The following is a 10,787-nucleotide window of genomic DNA, read 5'->3' on the forward strand; positions in this document are numbered from 1 at the left end:
TAGGCGGAAATGGCGGCTCTTGTGTGAAGTAAACGAACATTTTTCAACTTTCTGCTAATATATATGACTTTTTTTGCAACGGAAATGCGGGGATTATGAAATCATGATAGCCCCGCATATTTTGCACGCGGAAATAGGCAATTTATGCGGCGAAAGTGCGGCATATTTGAAAAAATGAGGCCCCCGCATGAATATGCAGACTTTTGCTGATTATGCGTTAAATCACGCGATCGCATAATCGCGTTTTTCTGGAGGGACTGGTATTTAGATGCCAATAAGGAGACATGACAAGTGAAAGCTGACAAAATGTTTTTGGGTTCATCAGTGTCAATGAATTAAATGTGATATTTTACTCAAATAGCAAATTTACCATAAAAAAAAACAAACACAAAAAACACAGGCTGCTTCATATTCATGCAGTACCTTCTTGTCTGCATCCTGGTCTGAGTGGTGACTTCGTCCTGAGTGGATGGTGGATTTAAGCTTCTCTAGTACGGAGCGACTCTCTGACCTTTTCTCATCAGGGGGTGTCAATGGCTTCACAGGGTGTGGACTAAAAGACATATTGACACAGCAAGATTAGACAGGGTACAGGGCACAAACGAATGGTGACAGCTTAATATAATAAGTCAATCATTTTATTCACAACAGCACATCATTTAAGACACATGAAGATAAAGATATAGTTCTAAAAACCGTTCTAATTCTAAATATAAAGGAATAGCAGAGTCTACACCACAACTATAATGATACAGAGAAACAATATAATTGGAATTACTTTCAAAATGATTTTTTTGATCAGCATACAAATAAATTAAATTATATCATGTGGACGCTAATATAGTTATCATTATATTAATCTTTAAAATTATCATTCTTGGTGTGAACAGCCTTTAGTTCTGAAACAAGGAGATCTCTTCTAGGACACAATAAATATTACCTTCAGTCATCATCCAACAACCCCTTAGACTAGATGCAGTAAGGGTAATTATTCTAATCAAGTAAAGAAATACAAAGGAAACTACTAAGCCCCCGAAATCCCAGAAACAAAAAATGTACTCAGGCAAGCTTCCTGTGGACCATTTCACTTGGTTGGACCGAACCAAGCATCTCACTCGCAGCTCACTTGGTTAACACCTGCTAATTGAAGTGAGGCTCCCCCATCCCAACTGTAGGATCCACAAGAGAGTGTGAGCCTATGTGTGATTGTCCATGGAGAAATCAGGAGACATGCTGCTACCACAAACAAATTAACACAAGAGAGAAGATGTGGATGGAGGGAAAGAGTCGCCCTGCAACCCGAGAAAGTGAAGTGCATCGATCGCGCATATAATAAGACATCCCAAGAGACACCTTGCACAACACCATAACACTATTTTCACAAGAAACATACCTTGCACCACATATCTGCTAAAACAGGAAATCTGTAGTTAATGAAACTGGCAAGACTGTAGAAATAGTAGATGTACAGTCAAACCAAAAATTATTCAGACGCCAGAAATATTTTTTACTAGTAGGAGCAGGACACTATAGTTAATTTACGTAAGTGAGGATAGCAAAATAAAGTAAACTGTGACACATTATACCGAAAAATTCTTCACACACTGGACTACCAGTAAAATTGATAAAAATGTGGGACCAAAATTATTCAAACACTTTGACCTGACCATGTTTTGCTTAAGTGTTTTTTCTTTAATTGCTAATGTGACCTTTTACACCACAGACTAAGCAAAATGAAGCATTGCTTGGTAATTGGTTGACCTAAATTGGTATTATCTAAATGTGTGCTTAAATTTAACAGCACACAGCTGTTTGGTTGATTGTAATCCATTATATACCTTTCTATCAAAGTTATCTGACAGATGAATTTGTTCTGACACAGTTTAACTCAGTTCTTGTCATATTTTATTACCATTTTCTAAACTATAGCGAATAAACTGTGATAATGTGAGAAAATGTCTGAAAAAGTTTTGGTTTGACTGTATATAGAGCACCAGTTTATAATGCTGTAGTCCATGCATAACCAAAATAGTTTCTAGTAATTAATATAATGATCCAATACTGTATATTTCAGCCAATAAATAACAGTCAAATGCTCATGGGAGCCAACATTATTTAAGTTGACCTACCGATCAATAATTATCGGTTATCAGCATTAACCAATATTTCCATGTTACTGCATAATTAATTTCTAGGAGAGGAAATTACAGTAATTTAAGTGGAGTTTCAGTAATTACAGATTTTACCTTTAACATCATTGAAGACAATACGTTTTAAAGCTGAATGAAAGTGACTGGAAAGCCCAAGGAATTTCAAAAAGATCTCCAGATGTGCCGATTAGAGCAAGAACAGTTTAACCTTGATCTCCAAAAACAACCACAACACAACAAATTGAGACCTCACCTGCTCTGATGATCAAATGCCTGTGTTTTATCCTGGAGAAAAGGATTGAATGATGTAGAATTCACAGGCTGCATAGTAGGAAGAGGATCATGTTCTGGACGGGGCAATGACTCCGCTGAGGTAGGGGGAATTATGGAAAAGGGGAATAGCTGAGGCTGTGCATTAGTGTCTACAGCTACATGTGGTGTTGAGGAAGCTGCAGGTGAAAGGTTGAACAAAGAAGATGAAAAATTAAGGCTGCGATCATGCCTTGAAGCCAGAGTTGGCTGTTCAAAGAGTGAAGGTGCTGATGGCTGGGATAAAGGAGGCCAGTTCACTGGAAATAATTCAGGTGTCACAGAATCTTGAACAGCTGGGATTGTCCACATTTCAGTATTTCTGTCTAGACTCTCTGCAGATTCAGGGTTTGCGACTGGACTTCCGCTAGTCCAAAGAAGGTGTGTTTCAGTTGGCTTGGGTAGAAAGATGTTTTTCAGGCCAGAATTAGTTATGACAAGATCCTGAGTGATACTGGAGGTTTGTTCTAATACACAATCGGACAAATGTAGGTTGTCCTCCAAAACAATCCCAACAGATTCAATATTATGTGATTCATCTTTTTGTACTTCTTGGGAATCGTTTTGTTTGGTTGGGAAGGTTTTATAGTCATTCACCTGACATGTTTCCGTATCTAACGGTGCAAGCTGAGCCTCAAGTTCTGCTATCATATCCGAGGTAACAAAAATTGGCATCATATCTTTGGAAAAGTCATATTTCTCAACAATGTCCCCAGAAGGGTTGCACTGTAGCATTGCTTCATCAAAATCTGACTTCTTCACGTCAGACATGTTCTCAGATGATGTATTGTCTGAGGGGGCTGATTTTAGTGTAAGAGTATGTGTTTCTGGCTGGAGGTCCAATAAGAAATTTCTTGGTAGAACATCCTGAGGGGATTCTGGCTTTGGCAAGACTTCTTGAGATCGTTTAATGTTGTTTTCTTCTATGACCTGATTTTGCTTACAAGCCATTTCTGGTACAGCCTTTACAGATCTGTCATCTTTTGGCATGGCATTAAAGCTATGGTTTGGCAAGGACTCAAATTTCGAAGTGTCCTCTACAGACCAATCATGTTTGGGTTTCACATCCTGTGTGAGCTCTAAGCTAGGGGAAATTGAATCCTGCTGAGATACACAAGTAAGGTACTGGTCTGATTCTGTACTCTTGTACAGGCTGTGGAGGAGCTCACTACCAGGTGAGAGCACTAAGTTTGGATCTGATGCATTCTCATCTGTCCCTGTTCTAATTCCACTGTTGAGAAGGAGATGTCCTTCAGGATGTGTTGGCTCATTAGAATGCATTATTTCTTGCTCTTCACTGATGCTGAAGAGTAGATTACCTGTGAAGTTATTCTTAAATGAACTTGTAAGCAATTCACTGACTTTCTGTTTGTCCTCCTGCATGTCATTAGACATGGTTTTTGAGAGCCTTGGAAAGGAAGGGCCATCAAACAGAGTCTCAGGAACAGAGTCTTCAATTTCAGAACAGATATCTTTACTACGGACACCCTCTAAGAAACCATCTCCTGATTCATTCTGAAGCATGGTGTCCATAACTGCATCTGTTTTCTCTCCATTCTTCACTGGCAAAACAGCTGACACTAGGGTACTCGGTGCTGATTGAACATGGATTCTTGAAGGCTCCGTGGTTTCAACTAGGGGCTTTCCACTTACTGCCACAGTTTGAATGAGTGAGGCATTTGATCTCCAAAATTCTTCATCCGATTGTATTATATTAACTGGAATGATGTCACTCTGTGGAGAACGACAGCGCTCAATAGATTGGTGGTCTAGGTCGCCACCTATGGAATCAGATATCCCAGTGGACTTTTCCAGGGCGTCACCTGAGCTGTTGTCTCTACAGAATGGCATAGGATCCTCATGGACTATCACAGACTCAATATCTGTAGCAGACTCAGGTGCTTCGAGCATCTGTGTTTCAGGATTCACAGACACCCCCTCTGAGAAATCAATGCAGATATCAGGAAGAAGGTCAACAGTGTCTGCTGTTGATAATGACGGCTGTGTGACATCTGATTTGGCATTTTGTGAGTTTAGGGACATCTCGGTGTGGTCTTCAAGAGTTGTGGCATCAGAACGGTCTTCATTCATGGAGCAGGGTGGCAGTGCAGGATAAGGGCATGCAAGTGTATTCAGTTCAGAAAACTCTAAACTGGAATTTTCGGGTAAGGATATTTCGGATAAATTCATATCAAATTCTGGGAAGCCATGTGTCCCGTGATCTGGAAGGTCAGGCTTGTCAGAACTAGAGCAAATTTCATTAACATCAATTACTGAAACTTGAGGTGTGTCAGCAGCAGGTTCCTTAGGTTTCTCAACAGTACTTGCTGAAGCGGTTTGCCCTAAATCTGTTAGGTGATTTGTATCCAACACCATTAAGCCACCCAAAGCACCCGAGGGCTCTTGATTATTTGTTTTCAGAAGAAGAGCAGGGGGTGTAACCAAATCCTTTGTTTCATTCACCTCATCTGAAGACTTCAGTCTGTCCTCAGCAAAATGTTCAAATTCATCCTTTTTTGTCTGTCCCTCGAAGTGAGAAATTAAAGGATCAAATGAGATATCCATTTGGGATGGTTCTTTTTTGTTTCCAATCCTTAGCAAATCTGGCGTGGCATTACTACCAGACTGTGAGCTAAAGAGAGAGGGCACATCAGGAGTTAAAGGAGCAGCAGAATGAAGCTCCTGAAAAAAAGGATTCTGCTGTGCAAGTGGGAGGAAGGGATTGTCTTCAGAAAAGGGTGGGAGAGAAGTGAAGGGATTAGCGTGTTTGTCAGCCATGCTCTGTGAAGGGTCATTAGAGGTCAAGGGTACAATTTGACAGATTGTACTGGCACTTGAGTGTGACCGAGGAGACACCAGTGGGCTGTGAAAGAAAGGTATATAACATAAAAACCAGTGCACTTCATTAGTAACCGTGTCCTCCATTAAACCCTTAATAATGCAGAGAAACAACGATGGCCAAGTGCAATGACCAGTGACCTTCACAATCTAAAATACAAAATCCCTCAAACACCAATTGTGCACCATGTATTCTAAACAAAAATGACATTTGCTATAGGAAACTTCTAAATAGCACTAAAATAATTGTGTTAAAATTTTGTTGTGCTCAAAATAACATACTATCCTATTTCTCATAAAACTCCTCACAGAAAAGCAGTTTCCAGTGTACATACTGTGGATCGTATGATTGTTTTTGTATACATGTGATATCTTAAATGACATTTTATGAGGAAATGTGCAGCATAAAATCAGAGCGCAAAAGGTCAGTAGTTTTCCACAACGGAATGCCAAACGCATGATAATATGCCATTTGATAACTCTTCAATATATTACAGTTTTATACATTTCTTATTGCATACTCAAATGATGTTTAAAGAATTACCATGCAGTAGTGCCTGGTGATGTGGCAAGCAGTATGACAGGATAGTATTTCGAAAACAGTGTCTGGTTGCTCTACATTGAAGACATGTAGAAACGCTGAGTTTGAAAAGGCCATAACAAATCACCCAACCGTATTAGAGGGGGAGGTGAGAGATAGAAAAAAAAAGAAAGACTGAGCAAACAACAGACTTTTACAGACTGACTTTTAGGCCCATATAGTTAAGTCCATACATAAACGAAATCACTTTTTGCTTCAAGCAAGTAAACATAAGAGAGCATGTGATTGGTCGGGGTATTTGACATGTTCCAGTAGCTAAACTTCAAAGAAATTTCTATGAAATCATTTGAACTAGATGTCACAGTTAATAAAGACATGCTAGAAGCCAGTTGCTTAGGAAAAGATTAACAATAGTTGTGAGCTAAACTGCATTGTAAATGGTGATTTTCAAAAGAAAACTGTTTTTATGTTACGTCAAGGCTTAATCTGTACCCATTTAATAGGTCATTAGCCATAAAGATTCAGTCTGTTATGGGACATTTCATGGGTGAATAATAACTTGATCAGCATAGATTATATTCTCTTTGAGGTCTATGTGTGTAAATCCGTTTTTCTCACTCCCATCAGGATTTCAAAGGACTTTTTTCAAGGGACTTTTGTCAAATTATTGAGTTTTTTTCAAATTAAGGGACTTATCAGGGTTTAGCGCCGGGGCTGTGTGTGTGTGTGTGTGTCTGTGTGTGTGTGTGTGTGTGTGTGTACCAGCGCATATCAAAATAGCGATTAACTAACCTGTAATATAAACTGTGCAATTTCCCTAGCAATACGGAGCATCCAGATTGTATAAACAAAGATAACTGCTTCTGAATCTTTCCGTGTGCCTGCAAAACTTTACTCGATGTGACTGGATGGGGCGGAGTCACGTAGGATAACTACACACGGGATAGTATTAACAGGATTTAAAAAACAAAATTACCGACATGAAAATTACATCAGTTAGAGGTTCTGAATTTTGGTTCCGATTACTTTTCGATTAATCGTCCAGCCCTGGTAGAAGTGCAATTACCTGTACAATTTTTGTGCATAATAACTGAACATGCATTAATAAGCGCACACTTACTAGGCTCAACAATTAATCAATATATTTGTATAGTAAAACGGTTTCTTTTTTACCTTTACATCAGGGGTGTCCAAACTCGGTCCTGGAGGGCCACTGTCCTGCAGAGTTTAGCTCTTACTTGCCTCAACACCTGTCTGGAAGTTTCTAGTATGCCTAATAAGACCTTGATTAGCTGGTTCAGGTGTGTTTAATTGGGGTTGGAGCTAAGCTTTGCAGGACAGTGGCCCTCCAGGATCAGGATTGGACACCCCTGCTTTACTTGCTCAAGTAGCAAATTCTAAAAAGCATTTTTGTATCTTTTCACAGACGTAGAGATATTCCAAACAAATAAGCAACTAAATCCTGCCACAAGCTCTTCCTCAAGGCCATTAGCGAAGTGTACAGATGACTGTCATTCCAATTTAGAATTTTGCCGTTTATGATAAGAAAATCCAAGTACGATAATTTTAAAGGCTAAGGTTTTACTTGGAATTTCTAATAGGATTTGAAATAAAGTGGCAATGACGTCTTCGCACGTACCAAATGTGAAGATACGAGAGATGTAATGCAGCTATCTTCTGGGTAATCTCACTTCAAGTGCACTACTGAGTGAGTACAACATAATGAAGCTCACTGTGGAATTTGCACAGAGACATCAGCAGGAAATTTCAACATGAGATTAATTTGATAAGCCTGGAATTCACAGATCTTAATTAGCTAATAATATTGCCTTCCTTTTTTTAATTGAAGATGTGGGATTTCTTTAATTTGCATTCTTTTTGAAGGGATGTTTAAGAGCATGTGTGTGCACATTTTTGTTGACGCAGCATGAATAGTTATTTCCCTGCTTTACAAAAACCCAAACCAAAGCCCAGAAAAATAGAACAGAGTGTGATTTACCATCACCAATGAAAAAAAGAAAATATTTACCAAACAATGGACTGCATACACACCTACACCAGAAGTAAGAATGTAGTTATACTGGTTTAGGTCAGTGACAGATTTAAACTGATTGACTCCTCCCATTCATAGCGAACACAAACACTCCCACACACATTCAGATCCATCTGTCTGCATAACAAAAATAGCACTTTCCGATTAAAATTGAGAAATCAAAGCTTGGTATTGAGGGAGAACAAGTGTGAAAGAGAGAGAGAGAGCGAGAGGGAGAGAAAGAAAGTTAAAGGAAGTAATTCAAGGAGTTCAGGTTTCCAGGCAACACCTCCCTCTGCAATGCAGATGCTGAAACTAAATCTATGGCTGTATGTCACAGCGTTCACGCTCACAGGACCACAAATACACACTTCTATTTAGAATCTGTAACATAAATATGGCAAAAATAAGTTTACCTGGGTTTACTGTGCGAGTCCTTGGAGCTGAACCATCCTTTGTGTTTGACTTCTACAAGTGGTTGAGCATGTTCTGCTTCCTCCTTACTCATGATTGGTCCTTTCCCAGCCAAATCACCTCTCCCATGTGAAAACAGGCCCCTCCTTTTCTTGTTCTGAGTCTCTGTCTCTCCAGCAGGTATCACTGTTTCTATCACTGCCTCTTCTGTAACTCTTCCAGCATGCTCTAATGCTGCTACGATGGCAGCTTTTTCTTCCTCTCCGGGCTTATCGAAGGACCAGCGACGGCCATCCACAGGACCGCCGTTTTGCTTTTCTTCCCTGCGGCGAGAGAGGTTCTGCAGGGAGAGGGAGATAGAGGAGCCCTTCTGAAGCACCCCGAGGGCTGGGAGCTGGGGCTCGGGCCTTGGCTTTGACTCTGACTTGGATAGCCGGGTCTCTTGGGATTTCTGTTCAATTGATTGGGTTTTCTGAGAATTAACTGGCAGCTTGGTTGCCTGTGGTTGACCTGACTGAGTTACTGGTTTGGTTGACTCTCGTTGAGGTTGCTGTAGTATGAGTGACGGTGGGTGGTGAGTAAGAGGAGACGTTTCCACCGGATTCCCGTTCACGCACACTGAAGGAAGCAGAATAAGAGTGTCGTTCTCTGACGTCACAGAATGAGGCACTGGTAAGCTGATGTCGTACATCACATGTTTAACAGGAGAAACCTGTGGCGAGGGAGCCACTGTGTGTTCTGAAAGAGAAAAAGAGTTTTATCAACTTCTTAAAGTCACAATGTAACAGACATAGCAACACCTTGTGACACATCCGAGTGAAACAGATTACTGAAAAAAAATTGGCATTGGGGCAGATCTGAATGAAAGGGGTGGGGTTTGATCAGACTAAGACCCTGTCCACACGAACACGGGTATTTTCAAAACCACAGCTTTTTCTATGCGGTTTGGCCTTTCGTCCACACGCAAATGCAGTATTCGGATACTGAAACCAAACTTTTTTGAAAACTCCTGCCAGGGTGAACATCTTAAACTCCGGTTGCAGTGGTGTCGTGTGGACAGTGAAACTGGAAATTTTGGCTTGTTGCGTCAGAACCGGAACCGGCAATAACATTTTTTCCTTGCTTCTGATTGGCCAACATGGCTTTACAGTTAGGGTTATATTGCCACCTGTTGGTTTGGCATACTATTGACAGCGCTTCATAGCGTGTTTTGCGTTTTCATGTGGACGCAATTTTTTTTTTAAACGGAGAAGGGGAAACCTGGAGAGTCCAGCATACATCGACAGAGATAAGTCTGTAATTTCCCCGAAAGATTGAGTTACGAGCTCAAATAAAGTGAAACATACAACAACAAAAAAATTATAATAATTCACAATAAGTTCAATAACATGCAATAAGAAAATAGATTGAATGAATTTCATTCCATATCATGCCGACTTTATTTTAATTTTTTGTGGCATTTACAATATAAGTTCATGTTTTTTCCCCCTTTTTTGAGGATTTAAATGCAGAAATGTGAAGCTTACATTTTAATAAAATATTATTATATTATATAACAGCACAATGTCCACACTAGAGAGAGAGCGTCCCTGTGAGAGAGTGGCGGTACTGACCGCACATTTTACAAGAAAATATATTTGTCAATGATGCTCAGGATCTGTTGTGCTTACTTTTATTTTTCGCTCACTTTCGTCAGTCATCTCTCCTTACTCCTGTCACGTGATAAGTGAAATCTGATTTCTGCTGCACTGTGCTGCTTGTGCTGCTTGTGCTGTACAGAGCAGACGCTTTTGGTTTACAATTGTAGCATCCGTTTTCCAGCTAAACTAAATGGATTTTATTTCTATAAAATAGCAGTGGGGGTGGTTCCACGGTGGGCAAGTAATGTAATCAGTCTATGGCAGAACACTGTGTAACACTGACTATGGCAGCAGGCCTAGTCCACACCAAAGGGAGTTCATTTCTGCAACAGAAAACAATTGCCCGAAATGCCTCGTTTGTAGTCTTGCAATTATTTCTGTGACTTAGCTACGCCACCATGTGACACATTCGCATAATGCCTGCCAGTAAGTGATTTCACTATCGAGAAAAAACACTGTTTTGGACTTCATTGTATGGACTTCCAATACTGAAACCATAGATATAATATTGTTTCAGATGTTCATGAAGCCTTGAGACAGACCCCAACAGACTGGGGGCGAATGACCAATCAGAGCAGTCCAGGCTTTTTAGAAAGGTGTGCTTTAAAGAGACAGAAACTAAAACGGAAGCATTTGAAAAAAGGTGCTATAGCAATGTATAGCAATGCTACAGCAGTGTATATAAGAAAACAATTTTTTTTCTAACTTTAAAAGGTAGGGTAGGCAATTTCGGAGAGGCTAGCAATAGCAAGCTAGCTTTGAAAGTGAAAGATCCCACCCTCCCTTCAGAGCGTCTCCAAAGACACACACAACACAAACAACGCACACAACAGTTTGCAAAGCGTCACGAGAGGCGGTGTAAA

The 10,787-nt window shown here is 40.1% G+C and overlaps 1 protein-coding gene across 1 annotated transcript in view; it reads right to left on the reverse strand.

Annotated features, from left to right (window-relative positions):
- Nucleotides 1-10,787, reverse strand: part of rab11fip5a (RAB11 family interacting protein 5a (class I)) — a 29,387-nt gene that overhangs the window by 6,126 nt on the left and 12,474 nt on the right. The window contains exons 3-5 of the mRNA XM_079843402.1: nt 8,287-9,022; nt 2,404-5,322; nt 424-553 (exon numbers count right to left, since the gene is read on the reverse strand). Coding sequence (XP_079699528.1) covers nt 424-553; nt 2,404-5,322; nt 8,287-9,022 — 3,785 coding nt within the window. The remainder of the gene's footprint in view (nt 1-423; nt 554-2,403; nt 5,323-8,286; nt 9,023-10,787) is intronic.

Source organism: Gobio gobio (assembly GCF_949357685.1).
Source record: "Gobio gobio genome assembly, chromosome: 18".
Lineage (NCBI taxonomy): Eukaryota > Metazoa > Chordata > Actinopteri > Cypriniformes > Gobionidae > Gobio > Gobio gobio.